This window comes from Hylobates moloch, unplaced genomic scaffold (genome assembly GCF_009828535.3).
Source record: "Hylobates moloch isolate HMO894 unplaced genomic scaffold, HMol_V3 SCAFFOLD_35, whole genome shotgun sequence".
In the NCBI taxonomy this organism is placed as follows: Eukaryota; Metazoa; Chordata; class Mammalia; order Primates; family Hylobatidae; genus Hylobates; species Hylobates moloch.
The window spans coordinates 1,739,154-1,756,395 of NW_026652310.1; the positions used below are offsets into that span (position 1 = coordinate 1,739,154).

The 17,242-nt window shown below is 38.1% G+C and overlaps 2 protein-coding genes across 5 annotated transcripts in view; one reads left to right on the top strand and one right to left on the bottom strand.

The window, feature by feature from the left end:
* Positions 1–17,242, bottom strand: part of LOC116463403 (elongation factor G, mitochondrial) — a 68,292-nt gene that overhangs the window by 34,828 nt on the left and 16,222 nt on the right. For all 3 annotated transcript variants that reach the window (XR_009212040.1, XM_058434617.1, XM_032146489.2), the window contains exons 10-13: positions 17,124–17,225; positions 15,462–15,518; positions 12,686–12,823; positions 11,777–11,859 (exon numbers count right to left, since the gene is read on the bottom strand). Coding sequence is in view for 2 of the 3 variants with exons in the window: in XM_058434617.1 (XP_058290600.1) it covers positions 11,777–11,859; positions 12,686–12,823; positions 15,462–15,518; positions 17,124–17,225 (380 nt within the window). In the remaining variant the exon portion in view is untranslated. The remainder of the gene's footprint in view (positions 1–11,776; positions 11,860–12,685; positions 12,824–15,461; positions 15,519–17,123; positions 17,226–17,242) is intronic.
* On the top strand, positions 5,540–11,770 carry LOC116463407 (latexin). 2 transcript variants are annotated; one of them, XM_032146495.2, is made up of 6 exons: positions 5,540–5,885; positions 7,216–7,278; positions 8,607–8,784; positions 9,082–9,218; positions 11,091–11,153; positions 11,416–11,770. In XM_032146495.2, the coding sequence occupies exons 1-6, from the start codon at positions 5,757–5,759 to the stop codon at positions 11,512–11,514; spliced, it is 669 nt and encodes a 222-aa protein (XP_032002386.1). In that variant the 5' UTR covers positions 5,540–5,756; the 3' UTR covers positions 11,515–11,770. The 2 variants fall into 2 exon arrangements, with proteins under 2 accessions (XP_032002386.1, XP_058290601.1); XM_058434618.1 differs by lacking the exon at positions 5,540–5,885 and adding an exon at positions 5,896–6,508.

The following is a 17,242-nucleotide window of genomic DNA, read 5'->3' on the forward strand; positions in this document are numbered from 1 at the left end:
TGAAGATTTGAAGCCAGGCACTGACTTCTTCCCAGCTATGAAAGTCACAGATGGCGTCTTCTTCCAAAAGAAGGATGTTTCATCTACATTGAAAATCTCTGTTGTTTGGCCGGGCGTGGTGGCTCATGCCTGTAATCCCAGCACTTTGGGAGGCCAGGGCAGATGGATCACGAGGTCAGGAGTTTGAGACCAGCCTGACCAACATGTGAAACTCTGTTTCTACTAGAAATACAAAATTCAGTCGGGCATGGCCGGACACGGTGGCTCACGCTTGTAATCCCAGCACTTTGGGAGGCCGAGGCGGGCGGATCACGAGGTCAGGAGATCGAGACCACGGTGAAACCCCGTCTCTACTAAAAATACAAAAAAAATTAGCCGGGCATGGTGGCGGGCGCCTGTAGTCCCTCAGAGGCTGAGGCAGGAGAATGGCGTCCTCCACCGGGAGGTGGAGCTTGCATGAGCCAAGATTGCGCCACTGCACTCCAGCCTGGGCGACAGAGCAAGACTCTGTCTCAAAAAAAAAAAAAAAAACCTTAGTCGGGCATGGTGGCGGATGCCTGTAATCCCAGCTACTTGGGAGGCTGAGGCAGGAGAATTGCTTGAACCCAGGAAGCAAAGGCTCACTGCAGTGAGCCAAGATCATGCCACTGCACTCCAGACTGGGCGACACAGTGAAACTCCATCTCAAAAAAAAAAAAAAGAAAATCTGTTGTTTCCTGTAGCCAACGTCATCAACAATCTTAGGAGACCACTGATCATTGCTGCAGCTTCCGCATCAGCACTTGCTGCTTCACCTTTCACTTTTATGTTAGAGATGGCTTCTTTCCTTAAACCTCATGAACCAACATCTGCTAGCTTCAAACTTTTCTTCTGCAACTTTCTCACCTCTCTCGGCCTTCATAAAATTGAACAGAGTTAGAGCCTTACTCTGGATTAAGCTTTGACAGAGAGAGAGAGAGAGAATGTGCAAGCACAACTGGTAGGTAGAGCAGTCAGAACACATACAATTATATGGTTGAAGTTTGCTATCTTATATGGGCAGGTTTCATGGCACCTCAAAATAAATTACAATAACATCAGAAATCACCAATCACAGATCACCATAACAGATATAATAATAATGAAAAAGTTTGAAATATTACAAGAATTACCAAAATATGACACAGAGATGTGAAGTTAGAATATGCTATTAGAAAATGGAGGTGAGGCCAGGCGTGGCAGCTCATGCCTGTAATCCCAGCACTTTGGGAAGCCGAGGCGGGTGATTCACTTGAGGTCAGGAGTTCGAGACCAGCCTGGCCAATATGGTGAAACCCTGTCTCTACTAAAAATACAAAAACTAGCCGGGCATGGTGGCGGGCACCTGTAATCCTAGCTACTTGGGAGGCTGAGGCAGGAGAATCGCTTGAACCCGGGAGGCAGAGGTTGCAGTTAGCTGAGATTGTGCCACTGCACTCCAGCCTGGGTGACAAGAGTGAGACTCTGTCTCAAAAAAAAAAAAAAAAAGAAAGAAAGAAAAATATGGAGCTGATAGACTTGTTCCACATGGGGTTATCACAAACCCTCAATTTGTAAAAAACATACTATCTGTGAAACACAATAAAGTTGAATAAAATGAGGTATGTCTGTTTAAAAATACATAATATATAATTATGTAAATGGAAAATTAGGGTTTTTTATTTTAAATTTTATATTTAATGTAATATTCTGACAACTCACTTTATCAGTATATTAAATAAAACAGCATATATATCATATTGAAATTACCATTCTAACAAACTAATAAAATTCATATCTTGTGTGTATATATAGAAATATATATTTATTTTCATGTTTGTCTGTAGTTATTATACCAAGTATATTCCTATTCTTATTAATCACCACTTTTAACCAAAGTAATCAACTTTTGCTTTCCCAAAGAGAAAACCAGAAGACAGAAAACCAAGAAATGTCACGCTAAAATTTTTTTTTGAGACAGGGTCTGGTTCTTTCACCCAAGCTAGAGTGCACTGGCGCAATCCCGGCTCATTGCAACCTCCTCCCTGGGCTCAAGTGATCCACCCACCTCAGCCTCCCGAGTAGCTGGAACTACAGGCACATGCCATCACATCTGGCTAATTTGTGTAGTTTACAGACGGGGCTTCGCCATGTTGCTCAGACTAGTCTCAACCTCCTGGGCCCAAGCGATCTTCCCACCTCAGCCTCACAAAGTGCTAGGATTACAGGTGTGAGCCACTGCACCTGGTTAGCTAAATTTTTATAAATACAAATTTTAGATTACTTCTATAATTTTAAGGTGGCAAAACAACACATATATAACAACCAAAGTATGTGCACATTGTGTTAATTCATAGTCATTTTATAATGTATAAGAATAAAGGTAAATTGAAACTCTCTTTAGTAACCAAAGCTCTGTATCATGTATTAGTCAGAAATTGTCCAATTATCCCAGGACTAATTTGACATTATGTAAGGGCCTGAAAGTTAACTGAAGATCTGAAAAATTATAATTTTAGTTAACACATTTGGTCTTTATAACAGAAGCATAATTTTATAAGATCAAAACTCCTTTAAAAGACATCTGTATTACAATTTTATTTAAACACCATTTTATATTTTGTAATCTTATACAACTGATCGAATCAGTAACTTACTTGGCCTATTTGATCAATATATAAAATTTAGAAAGTTTAGATCATGAAAAAATCAAATTCAGTTTTATATAAACTTGGAATATTTTATCAGCATTAATTTTATGTAATAAAACCTGGAAGACATATAATCAACTTTAAATAAATATTATTTTGTTACACTCACCCAAATTCATCTATTAATCAGAAATATTTTATACATTTTTAAAAATATAATTTATAAACTTTATATTCAAAAATCGTTAAATCATATTTAAGAGCTCCTCTTTTATCTTGAAAACTTGCCTTTTTTTTTTTTGAAATGGAGTCTCACTCTGTCACCCAGGCTGGAGTGTAGTGGCGTGATCTCGGCTCACTGCAACCTCCGCCTCCCGGGTTTAAGCAGTTCCCTGCCTCAGCCTCCCGAGTAGCTGGGATTACAGGCGCCCGCCGCCATGCCTGGCTAATTTTTGTATTTTTAGTAGAGACGGGGTTTCGCCATATTGGCCAGGCTGGTCTTGAACTCTTGACCTCGTGACCCACTTGCCTTGGCCTCCCAAAGTGCAGGGATTACAGGCGTGAGCCACCGCGCCCGGCCATAAACTTGCTCCTTATAAACATAATAATAAAGGCTATTTAAGTTCATTTGACCACATTTATTTTTACACATGTTTTAAAGCACAGTGATTTTTTTCTTAGACATTTTTAGCTGTTTATTTGGACTAGATATTCCTGGACTGCACATATAATTACAGAATGACTTAGTCTCATGAATCATCTTTCAAATTTTTAATGGAAGAAAATGAGAAACAGGAAAAGGTGAGCTAAAGCCAGTTTTAGACAAATATGAAATTATCACTGTAAAACGCTAATTATCTTTCCTTTTCAAGGAGAGAGGAAAAAGCTTAACGATAAGCCACGTTATTAATAAAAAACCTTGAAGTATGGAAATAAAATATGGACAGTCTTCTACTTAAAATGATCTTAGACAAATAAGACAAATACTGTTCTCCGAAAGTCTTATTTTTTTATTTCTGGTGTTCTTCTAAAGTGTCTCTCAAACGAACAGTCTTCTTCATGTCAAAGTTCCCCAAATTTCACCAATTCTTGGTAAATTTATGCCAGGAGACAATGTAAGTTTGTATCTGACAACCCCATCAAAAATTGGCTGATATTCTGTCTTTGCAAACATATTGCTATGGGTGGGTCAGGGTTTAACGAATGCTGAACTAAGAAACGTGGAGAGGCTGGGCATGGTGGCTCATGTCTATAATCCTAACACTTTGGGAGGCAGAGGAGGATTGCCCAAACTCAACACGGTGAAACCCCATCGCTACTAAAATACAAAAAAATTAGCCAGGCGTGATGGAGCGCACCTGTAGTCCCACATACTAGGGAGGCGGAGGCAGAAGAAATGCTTGAACCCGGGAGGTGGAGGTTGCAGTGAACCAAAATTGCACCACTACACTCCGGCCTAGGCAACAGAGCAAAACTCCATCTTCAAAAAAAAAGAAAAAAAGGTCATGTGTGAAAGATAGTGTCTCCCAAAGCAAATTTCTCATACACAGACAAGACTGAGAAAAGTTTCACTGACATTTGATATAAGATGATAGGCATGCAGACAGATGGTATTTAAAGGCAAAGTCAATCAGAACCCCCAAATCCCAGGAGACAATAATAAGCATGAAACTGGGGCCAAAGTCCAGAATCCAGATTTACTGCAGAATCTACATAATCAGAAAGAGAGACACCTCAAGAGTCTTGGGTGTGTGCATTACTACCAAGTTAAAGGTCCTGGCCAGGCACGGTGGCTCATGCCTGTAATCCCAGCACTTTGGGAGGCTAAAGTGGGTGGATTACCCGAGGTTAGGAGTTCGAGACCAGCCTAGCCTAAACCCGTCTCTACTAAAAATACAAAAAACTAGCCGGGCATTGTGGTGGGCACCTGTAATCCCAGCTACTCTGGAGGCTGAGGCAGGAGAACTGCTTGAACCCAGGAGGCGGACGTTGCAGTGAGCCGAGATTGCACCACTGCACTCCAGCCTAGGCAACAAGAGTGAAACTCCATCTCAAAAAAAAAAAAAAAGAAAAGAAAAGAAAAGAAAGAAAGGTCTCAATCCAGGCAGCGAAGACCTTGGCCAAACTTTGGTAGAATCTCCAAGTTATCCTAGCCCAATTAATGTAAGACCACCAAGGATAAACCCGTACTTCTACAAAGTCAGGTTTAGAGGCCCATTTCAATGAGGTAGACCACATACCAGAGATAGTGCTTTGTGTAAGTTCAGTTTTTAAGTTTATTTTAAACCTTGAAGTAAAATATTCAAAATGACTCAAGTTGAAAGCATGGCGTTACATCAAAACTTATCATTTTAAGATTAGTAAAGGAAAGGGGTACAGGTGCATTTTTTTTATTTCTCCTGATCCAAATTACATAATCTCCCAATTTAATACTATAGTTTGCAGATTCTCGTACTTTGATTTGGGCAGAACTGGTCCAAACCCACAAAAAGCTGAGGATGAGCAAGCCTCTTCCTGGACTCTCATAAGGGGAAGGGAAATGAAGGAATCGAATCACTACCTGGAGTACTGTCTACCTTGCCCTGCCAGGGACGCTGCGTGCGGTGTATATTGGTTGCTTCGCTCCAGTATGTAAGCAAAGCAACCAGACTTTTTTCCCATGGACAGGAAACTGGAGGTTTCACAGATGTCCTATATAAGTGAAGGCGAGAAAGCCCCACCCTGCACTTCTATAAAGGTTAATGAAACGAAAGATGCAATCCCAGCGAACCTAGCCCACTGACGCCCTCCCCACACCTCCACCTGCTGGTGCCTGACAGCATGCTGGCCTCTTCTCCAGTAGGAACCGGCAGGCGGAGTAAGGAAGCCGGCTGCAAGCAGTAGCGGGGCGGGGCCTCAGAAGCAGTCAGCCCAGGGCGCTCGGACGCAGGCAGCCTGGGCCCAAACAGCAGCTTCCGGAGTCGGAAGGAGCTGAGGAAGAAAACAGACTGAAGGAGCTTGCGACTTTTCCCGGCAACCGGACCCAGCAGCAAGCAGGACGGGCGGCGCTCTGCTACTGGCCCCGTTAAGCCTGAGTAGCCCAAGCCCTGAAGTCACTGCTCATCCAGAATGGAAATCCCGCCGACCAACTACCCAGCCTCCAGGGCGGCCTTGGTGGCACAGAACTACATCAACTACCAGCAGGGGACCCCCCACAGGGTGTTTGAGGTGCAGAAGGTCAAACAAGCCAGCATGGAGGTGAGTTTAGCAGGGGGTGGTGGGCAGCGGAGGCTTCAGGATTGCGCTCCCTCCACTCACCCGCGGTCTCAGTCTTTGGGTGCAGACACTCCGTGCCACCCCCTACCCACCTTCTGTTTTAGGACACACTGCTGGTATCTGGTCTTGAGATATTAAGGTTTCTGGGGGATTGTCTATACTCCAGTCTCTGGAGACAGCCCGGGACTGTTTTCACCTTAAGGCAGAGACAGTTTTTACGCACACAGTTACAAGAAAATGGGAACACGCTCTAAGTAAGGGGCAGCACTTTCCTTAAGTGTAACCTGTAGGAACCATTCAAAAGACTACTAAGGCTGCCACGTTTCTCATCTGCTACTCTGATCTGGACCAACAGAAGCTCCCATCTTCCAAACGACTCTACTGCCTACATTTTAAGACAAATCCTTATCAGATCCTTTGACCAAAACGAAGGGGGAAACAAACAGCAAGAGAAACTAACAATAAAAGTCAAAGAATAAAAGCACTGTGGGCTGACGCTGGCCTTTAGCCACCTAACACTGCTACCTCATGACTGCCTTAAATGATGTGCACCCTCTGCTAAAGGCTTGAATTAAATGTTTAAGGCCTCAGCAATCACTAACGAGGTTTGTTTTCATTTTACTAAAATCTACTGGCTTTGAGACTATCCCTTATTTATCTGACAGAATTTTAACTGCTAACAGTCTTTTAGAGGTGACAGACAGTAGATCTTATTTTGAAACTGTACCACATAACATAATTAGGTATAAATTTTCAATCTGTATCTTGATTTAAAAGTGAATTACAATTTCTTAGTCTTATAAAATGTGTTAATCATTTTGCATTTCCACTAATATACAAGTAAAAACAATACTTAATTGTATTAAGTCTCCGATTGCTTTGCAGTAATCTGCCTCAAAATGAAATTCACATTCATTGAACATTATTTGGAGGGTACACTGAACTTTACGAAAAAATCTTTTCAAAGGTGATATTATTTGTCATCTTTAGAATTAAACAGTTTCAAACTTTCTTATGTAGAGACTTTAAGATCACAGATCCAGAGGTTAAATAAAGTCTTCTGATGGTTGAAAGTGAGTTGTGCCCAATTTGTATGCTTTTATCCTACTCTTTTGTTTTCATCCAAAATAAACTTGATAGGGGACTTGCTAAATTAGATGTTACATTCATGGCGACATGCCTTTTTCAAGACCTAAGGCTTTCACCATTCCCCTTCAGCCAGCCCCTCCAACCAAATGAGATGGATGCTTCTAACAATGCAAGTATAATGTTGTTATATTTTCTTGTCTCCATTACATTTTCTTAATTTTAGGATATTCCAGGAAGAGGACATAAGTATCGCCTTAAATTTGCTGTTGAAGAAATTATACAAAAAGTAAGTTAAATTTTTTTTTTTTTCTCTGAGACAAGGTCTCACTCTATCACCCAGGCTGAAGTGCAGCGGCGGAACATGGCTCACTGCAGCCTCAACTTCCCGGGCTCAGGCCATCCTCCCACCTCAGCCTCCCCAAGTAGCTGGGACCACAGGTGCATGCCACTACACCTGGCTAATTTTTGCAATCCTCCTGCCTCTGCCTCCCAAAGTGCTAGGATTACAAGCATGAGCTACCATGCCCAGCCAAAATGTTCTTATTAAACAAATTTAATTCTAAATATTCCAGATCATCTTTGCTGATCAAATCCGTAAGACTGATTAGTTTTACCTCTTTTTAAAAAGTTGTTGTGAAATCCCTGCCTCTAAAAAATACTGACCATATGGGCAAAGTTTACAAGGATCAGTTCTTTACTATCTTTGGGTATTACTAGGTTTGTGAATTATTTCTACCAAACTACACAGAAAAAGACTTCCAAGAAGTTACATACTCTTAGGGCAGTCTGAATTTATGCCTAATATAAATGAGTGAAGTAATTTATTCCCCAATCAATCATCTTCTTACATCTGCTTTTCTCATTCTATTTTTCATTGGGTTTTTAGACAAAGAACGTGCTCTTAGATATTCACAAGCAATAGAATGCCAGCTGATAACCACCATTCAGATGAAGATCTTTCAGTAATGGGGAAGGGAAATTTTAAAGATTATACACAACTGTCAAATTATTAATGAGACAAACTTAAAGGAACTGCAATCTGTACCACAGCCATCTTGAAATTTTAAAAAGCTTGCCTTTCTGTTGAGCATAATTCATAAAGAGATTCATTAAAAGGCATCTGAGCTGCTAGACAGCCATCTTCACAAAGCATAACCCAATGCCATAATCTTCTAATTTTATATCCAGACACAGATTGCTGCCTCTGCATTTCAAAAACTTTCTGTTATTTCAGGAGCAAAGAGTAAGGGTAATGGAAAAACTTTAAAAGTAACCAGAGTCCAGAGTCTTGAGTTGGTATATAAAGTCAGATTAAAATCTGGCCTTGCAAATGGACACCCCGTTAATACCGAAATATACTGAAAGTTTTAAGACTAGAATTTATAAGATTATGACACCGTATCATTTATAAAGTTATCTATTTTAGGGTATTCACATGATAAGTCTAGAATATTAACAGGCCAGGCCCAATTAGATACCTCTGAAAACAAGCACTCTGAAGTCTAGTCTAAAACAACACCATTAGGGGCCTATGCTTTAAATCATATCTCAAAGATGATAATTAATAATGAATAGCCTTCTGTATATAAGGGTATTTTGCTAAATTTCAAACAGCAAGTTAAGGTGAACTGCACAGCTGAAGTACTTTACCCTTCAATGGGACAAGAAACTGCACCAGAAGTCAACTTCACATTTGAAGGAGAAACTGGAAAGAATCCAGATGAAGAAGACAACACATTTTATCAAAGACTTAAGTCCATGAAGGAACCGCTAGAAGCACAAAATATTCCAGGTATATAAATACAGCATGAAAACCATGTTTGTTTCAAACTTAAAATCAATCTCAATTATCTATGCTTAAAATTGTTAGTTGCTAAGTATGTTAGAAACATACAGGCTTTTGCAAAAATACTCATTTCTCATCTAATCCAACAAAAAAGAGGCCTCAGAAATTTTATAGATCCATAGCTTAATTAAATTATTTTCTGCACACATTTGAAGGAAACTAAGACATGATTTAGAATTTAGATTTTGTTTTAAAAGGTTAATACTATATATATAATTATCATATAAATGTTTCTCCTACCAGACAATTTTGGAAATGTATCTCCAGAAATGACACTCGTTCTACATTTAGCCTGGGTTGCCTGTGGTTATATAATATGGCAAAATTCTACTGAAGACACATGGTATAAAATGGTAAAAATTCAAACTGTCAAGCAAGTGGTAAGTAGTTTCTATAAAATACACTATTAATGGGGTTAATATTTATCGAAAGTATTGTAATTCATAATTGGATAAACAGTGTCCCTATAGTCATTTTGTATTTAATAGCAAACCTGGGATTTCAAAGGACAGGTCACGTACAATCAAGATTAGAGAAGGTGAAGAATTGTAGCAAGAGTCCAAAGCAACAGTAACTGGTCTAAAAAGTTGTTTGATTTGGCTGAGAGATGCAAACCACAGGCCTCCTTTGCCTCAAACTTGGCCTAATAACTGTGCTTCGTTAGTTGCATTCTCTGGGAACATACAGACTAGGAAGCATAATAAAAGCAAGGCAAAGCCAAGGATTTCAATGAAACACTTTCTGTTAATACACAGTATCTAGACTGCACTTTCAAAAAGCATCATGGTAATCGTAGCTCTTAATCTTTCAGGTTAGTCAAGTCAGATTTAACTATGATACTTTACTCAAACCCTCTTCTAGAACAAAAAGGTTGAGAGAGTTTTATTAGTAGCAGCAAGACAGAATCCCAGGTGTACAATATACAGTCAGGCCTCTCCATGGGTTCTGCATCCATGGATACAAACAACCGAGAATCAAAAATATTTGGGGGAAAAATGTCATGATTCCCTAAGTAATAAAACAACTACTTACATTTAGATTGTATTCGGTATTATAAGTAATCTAGAGATGATTTAAAGTATATGAGAGGGTATGCACAGGTTATATGCAAATACTGCACTGTTTTATGTCAGAGACTTGAGCATCCGTGGATTTTGGTATCTGAGGGGAATCTTGGAACCAATCCTCCATGGATACTAAGGGACAATTGTAATGACTCTCCTCACCTTTAATCTGCTCTATAGAGATCCTCAGGGCCACGTTTTATGGCAGTGACAAGCAAAGCTGTGCTTTCAGAAGAGTGAAGTCTTGAGTTATAATCCAACATTTAGCTTTTGTGCTCAGCTTAGTACAGATTATTTCCCTTAGCAATCTAAGTTTTGTGTTCAAATTACTATAGTCATGCCATACTGAAACTATCTGTTTTTTCCCTCTACTGTACAGTACAGAAAAAAGCTTTAATTACACAATCACACAACTACACTCACTACATTTTACTATTCTCAGGTTTTCTGGTTTGTTTGTTTGCCTGTTTTTGAGACAGGGTTTCACTCTGTCGCCCAGGCTGGAGTGCATTAGTGTGATCATGGCTCGCTGCAGCCTCAACCTCCCAGGCTCAGGCGGTCCTCCCACCTCAGCCTCCCAGGTGGCTGGGAGTACAGGCGCACCCAGCCATGCCTGGCTAATTTTTTGTTTATTCTCACAGAGACGTGGTTTCACTGTGTTGTCCAGACTGGTTTTGAACTCCTAGGCTCAGGCAAGTTGCCTACCTCAGCCTCCCAAAGTGCTGGGATTATAGGTGTGAGCCACTGTGCTCGGCCTTATTTTCAGTTTTCAAAAAGAGAATTTCTGTTATAAAATTGGATTCTTTCAATGTAAACACCCATTGCCATAGCTTATCCCATAAATTATGCTTTTCTGTACGATGGAAACACGAAGAGTTCTTAAATAACAAGCTACACTTGGTAATTCTCTTAAGTAGCCACCACAACTTGGAAACTAAAAACAGGTAAACATTTTTTGGGGAACAAATATAAGATCATGATTTTAAAATGCATCTTGAAAGAACACTTTATTTAGTATAAGAGAATAGATTTTGTCACATTAAATTGAAATTATAACGTTCAATTTTTATTTTTACCTAAATGGAAATATTATATTCATCTACTAATCAAAGATGATTTTCAAAATTAAATGTAATTTTTGCCAAAGATATTAAGTTTTAAACAACACATTTTTATTTTTTGTCATAGCAAAGAAATGATGACTTTATTGAATTAGACTACACCATTCTACTTCATAATATAGCATCTCAGGTAAAGTATAATTTACCTTTATTTGATGCCATTCTGAAAACTGAGACTCCTTGTATAGCCACGGTATGCTTTATTAATTTTGACTCTAAATCAGAATACATGTAAATCCAGATAGGCACCAGATTTAAGTATAATTGTAGCAATTTAACAAAAGTACTATTCTTTGTGAAGACTGTTTTATCTCTAACAAAATATAAACCCAACTACGTTTTCCTAAATGTTTTCTGAATTTTATCATGGCATTAATTTTCTTCACTTGCAGGAGATCATTCCCTGGCAAATGCAAGTTCTCTGGCATCCACAATATGGCACTAAAGTAAAACATAATAGCCGTCTGCCAAAGGAAGTACAACTGGAATAAACAAAAACCCTAACACTGGAAGTGTAAACATGTCTATTAATGATGTGTATGCTAATTTCACTGGCATCTAGCTTATGAGGCCAAATAATCCCAAAGTGTCACTTTATATAAATGTCTTGATTACAGTATAGAACTTTGCAGAGCCCATAATACAAAGTATCACTATATAAAAATGTCTTTACAACAGTAATAGTGGTATGTATATCCAAAATAAAAAGCTTCAATTTCAGCCTCATAATGTTTAATTACGTTGCATACTTACGGGACAGGGGCAGTAATGGTCTCTCGAAAGGCAACTTTTGGCTTTCCTGTGATACAAGGACAGCCATACTCTCTTTCCAGCCTCTAAAAAGAGTGGAGAAAATATTATTTAAATTTAAAAAAATAAACTGAAAGAAAACCTCCTAAGCATCTTATATATCTTAGTAGCATTCATTTAAATATAATAGATAAACAAATCTTAAATCATTTTAGTATCTTATAAGGATTAGGTATGTGATACTTAATACAAACTGCTTTTACAGATTTTATATAAATGAATTCTAAGTTACATTGGTTAATTTATATTTACCTCCAATTAATCTACCCACTAAAACGTCACCATTGTTGCATATTATTACATATTCACTGGAATAATATATAAATCTGTTGTCAGGATTTTCTATCTCAACTTCAAAGATACGATCTCACCAAAATTTCTAATCACGTTATCTTTGGTTTTTACTTATATATCAATACATACAAGACCTTTCCTGAGAAGGTACAGGCCCCATCTTCCCTTTCTTTTATCTATATTATAATGATCTTCAAGTATTGACTTGAGAAGAAATGGCCTGAAGAGTTGGTACAACCACAGGTTGTCTCCCTAAGGCTTGGACCAGGATTTACCTGACCCAGTTACCCAAGACCTGGGGATGGACAGATATTCTTGTTGCAAATCCCCTGAGCCTTGATTCTAGGAGTCCAGAACGTTTTACAACTAAAAAGATTTAGAGATCAAAAATAATTATTTTGTAACACATAGTAGAGGAAGCAGTAGACCACATCTGGATACAAACCAGAGTGAAGCATGAGGAACCAGAGATAGTTACAGACATTAGATTGAGAATTATTGACTTTTAATGAAACAGTAATAAATTGATTTCAACTTAACTTCCTTATTATTCATTACCTGAGCATAGATTTCCAGGTGTAATTCTCCCATTCCAGATATAACTGTCTCTTTGTTCTCAGTGTCAAAGTGTACTTTAAATGTGGGATCTTCTCTTGTAAACCTGCCAATGCCTTTTGAAAATTTTTCCAGATCGTTCTTTAAAAGAAGAAGAAAGTCACTATATGTTTTACTGCGCATGATAAGCAATGGGATTTTAGAAAAAAACTTTACTGAATGAAATAAAATATATCAGCGGTTAAGAAATAAAAATGATACATATCTAGTTCTACTTCACACCATTTTTAAAAACAATGTGAGCTTGGATACCGCACAGCCAAGAGAGCAGGGAATAGCTCACTGAACAGAATTTTCTTTCCATACCAAGATAGAAAACAAGAGTCCAAGACTTAACTCTATGCCTTTCCTCTTACATTGACACACTGTCCTTTTGTGAAAATTGCCCATAAAGCAGAAATTGGAATCTGTATTACATTTTAGAAATCCTATACATAATCAAAGGAATCAGCATGTTTACCAAGACACTACTGTAGATCTAAGCAGGATACTTAAGGCCAACAAATAGGCAAATACCACGATGAGACTTGTCCCTTTCAAAACAATCTGCTTGGATGTGGTATGATGCACCTTTTTTCTCCCTAGATGCCATGTAATTCCGCGTGGTAAGCAGAGTAATGGCCCTCCAAAGATACCTAATCCTCCCAAATCTGACAATATGCTGCCTTACATAGTAAAGGGGACTTTGCAAATGTAACTAAGGTTACAGACCTAGAGATGGGGAGATTGTTATCAATTATCTAGGTGAATACAACATAATCATGTGTGCCTTTAAAACATGGAGGAGGAAGCCAGAAGGGTGGTTCAGAGGGATTCCATAAAGGAAGAAGTGGCAGGAGATATCTGTAGCAAGAAAGGGACTTAACCAGCTGTTGCAGGCACTGAAGATGGAGGCAGGGGGCCACAAGCCAAGGAAGGTGGGTAGCCTCTAGAAGCTAGGAACAGCCCTCAGGTAACAGTCATCAAAGAAATGGGGACCCCCATCCTACAACCACAAGGAATTGAATACTGCCAATAACCTGAGTAAGAAGGAGAGAAATTCTCCCATAGAGCCTCCAGAAAAGAAAAAAGCATTGCCAATATCTTGATTAATTTAGCCTTTTGAGAACAGTTATCAGCCTATGATCCACAGAACTATAAAAGTATATATTTGTGTTGTTTTAAGCCACTACGTTTGTGGTAACTTCTTATGTCAGCAATAGAAAACTAACATGCCCAGTACAACCAACATTAACAGCTATCATTTACCACATACCTGGAGCTATGGTATGTGTTTTGCCTATGTTTTCTCAAATCCCAACTACAATGCTGCAAGGCAGAATTATCCACATTTTACAGGTGAGGAAACAAGGTACAGAGAGGTTAAGTGACTTGTTCAAGGCCACACAGCTATTGCATGGCAAAGCTGAGACTGAATCCCAGTTTAGTCTTTCTAGGTCTTTTGCCTTTTTCCTGCACAAGCCAGATACTCTCAAATTAGAAACATCATGCCTGCCCCCACTATTGAGACTCACAGAGACTTCATTATTTGATTTAACTTACTCCAGCAAGCAGCCATCTTTAAACTTTTTAATGCATACACAACCCCAAAACACCAAAAAGCCTTCTGGATATTGAAGCATTGATTTCCCTCCTTATTGTAAATTATCAACAGCTAAATGTCTTAAACTCTGAATTTAGGAAAGAAGAAGCATAATACATAAGCATAAGTTCTAACCTTGCATACTTCCAAAGAGAAAAGCAAGCAATTTTAACAATGTACTTGGAATAAACTATGGCATCCTACTGAGGTTAAGATGTAAGGTTCACCTTTCCTCAAATTCCTGAGAAAATGGAATAACTTAATATTTCCTGCCACCTCAATTTTCTCTTTTCTATATTGAGAAAAGGTCTGGAAAATCTCAAGGTTCCTCAAAATAGATGTAGTAGTAGCAGCTGTTAGTGATATTATCACACATGACAATTCATTAGAGTATGTTTTGTAATAAGTTCTGTATAGCAAATCATAAAATGTTCACTCAACGTATGAATAAGTGAATTTCAATATACCACATTAACATGATTGTTATGAATGCCAAGGCAACTTAAGAACTAAAAAATTATGGTTTGAGATCAGACTAATTCCCATGGCAAAGAATGAAAATGCAAAACCTAATCATGCAATTTTGGATTTATTAAAAGCTAAATTACATCAAACCCAATTATAAAACTATAAAGTATAAAATTATCTTAAAAAATATTTCAAAGTGGAAAAAAGTCTTATTTACAGGCTTTCCATGCAATACTCAGACATTTACCTCATAACTACCAGAAAACCTAGAGCTATATTATAACCCATGAGTCAATTAATCAGTTCAACATTCTAAAGTACTTTATAGTGGGGTTTTACTACAACTTAGGAGAAATGCCCCTGATTCCCCTTTTCCAATTGTGTATGATCTGAATCTGGGAAGTTACACTTAACACTCTGAAGCCAACAATAAAGAGTTATAAAATACAGTCAGGTGAATATTTTAATACCATCCATTTCTTCAAATATACTGTGGAGTTATCATTAGGAACAGACTGGTAAATTTAAAAAGAAGATCTCAATACCAACAGAGGAAATAGAGACCATAAGACTGCTGGTTATTACAAGATATCAAGTGCATTGTAGAGATAGATGAAAAAGAGCTCAAGTTTTAATTGTGATATACTGAGCTTTAAATCAAACTCCTACCTTGTTAGAAGGCTTCATTGCTATTGAAATGACAGGATCAGGAACATGAATTGACTCCTAAAATATTTTTTAAAAGAAAACAGAAGAATTCAAAAACAGACCCATATGGGTCAGGGATAGATTAATTTTAATGTGTCACTTTACAACAGAACAAAGGATAAATAGTAGCCAATGTCTTTAGGCTAGACAATATATATCTTGATCTGTTTTGCATTAAATAAGTACATTAATACAACATATTAATAAATAAATAAAGCTATCTACTTATATAAGTTCCTCCTTCCCAAAATAAAATTAATGAATGTATTTATTTACCTGTTTAACATAATCACTACAATTAATCCAAATACTGAGATGTGAAATTCTTATTGCTTGGTGGCTGTTGCAATCTTCTAAGTTATTTTATTTAATCAAAATATAATACAATTACTGATAAGGCAAACAGAGAAAGGGCACCAAATTCTTCATACCCATGACACCTCATTTAATGAATTACAACTCTGAGAAGCAGGTATTATCCCCATTTTACGAATACAGTCACCAAAGGCTTGGAAATAAGGTAAAACAAATTGGCTAAGGGCCAGTAGGTAGTACAGGGCAAAGGTGAGACTCTAACCAAGGCCTATTTGTTTCAAAGCCTTGGTAAGCACTTCCCACAACTACCAATCACTTCATGTTGCTAATGACAAGTACTTAGAGAAGGCCTTATCAATAATACTTAGAAAACATTCCTTTTATCTAGATCTCAAACAAAAATTGTACAGATTTATGTTTTTTTTGTAGTGTCTTAAATCAACAGGTAATACTATACACATTACAGGATATTATAGACAAAAAAACTAAACTATAAAATCATGAATTCATCATTAGATAGCAGGAAATATTACAGTGCTACTCTGTTAGAGTTGGGTCAGTACTTATATAAATGACCCATTGCAAATTACCCGTCACCCTATGTACTCATCATACGCTTTCTTTACTGAATTCATGAAAGAGATCACTCTCATAAACAAATGGTTATAATGTAAGAGAGTTTGCTCTCCTACAGAGGCAAAAAAGGTGAGTGAGTGAAGAGAATTCAAGGGCAGGAACTACCTGTGCATGCTCTTCCCTCAGAATCCCTCAATGATAAAAAGGGACTTCTGAGTTCCAAAGGGCAGGCTGTTTATATAAGTCAGACTGTGTAGTTGCATATTGCCTTCTGAGCCTGGTTATGTTCTGTTATCCCAAGTCTAGTCTAAATGTTACAGTCTGGTCTCACAAGGGATTGAGGGAACAGCACTGAAACTAGCTTGATGTTAGTGGTAACAATTAGAAATGCACCCCAAGTGTGGAAGCAGGTCTCAGGGTGGAGGAATCAGAGCCACACTGTCCAAGTACCATCTGGTGGAGATATTTCCTTCTTGCTAAACTTCAGAGGATTGTAGATCCTCTAAGTTTTCCTTTTTACTATGAAAAACCAGGTAAGTTAGCTTACAGAGCACTTGTCTAACTGACATTCAAAGAGCTATAACCAACATTCAAAGAGCCACAACTAACTTGATGACTGTGGTACTCAACGAAAACTTCTGTGGTTGTTTTTCTGAAGTATTAAATGCACTACATAAAAACACAGACTTTTAAAATTCTAGTGATAAGTACCTTTGAAATTAAATGGCTTACCATAGAAAGGCCACTGTTGGCTTTGTCTGTGAATGTGTCTCCACTAGCACAGTCAATGCCAAACAACGCACAGATGTCTCCAGCATATACTTCCTCAACATCCTAAAAAAACAAATAAC

Bases quoted from the DNA above. Each gene is read 5' to 3' on its own strand.
- LOC116463407 (XM_032146495.2), top strand. From the start codon at position 5,757: ATGGAAATCCCGCCGACCAACTACCCAGCCTCCAGGGCGGCCTTGGTG. The intron at 5,886-7,215 runs GTGAGTTTAGCA...TCTTAATTTTAG, and splicing joins TCAAACAAGCCAGCATGGAG to GATATTCCAGGAAGAGGACA. The intron at 7,279-8,606 runs GTAAGTTAAATT...AATTTCAAACAG, and splicing joins TTGAAGAAATTATACAAAAA to CAAGTTAAGGTGAACTGCAC.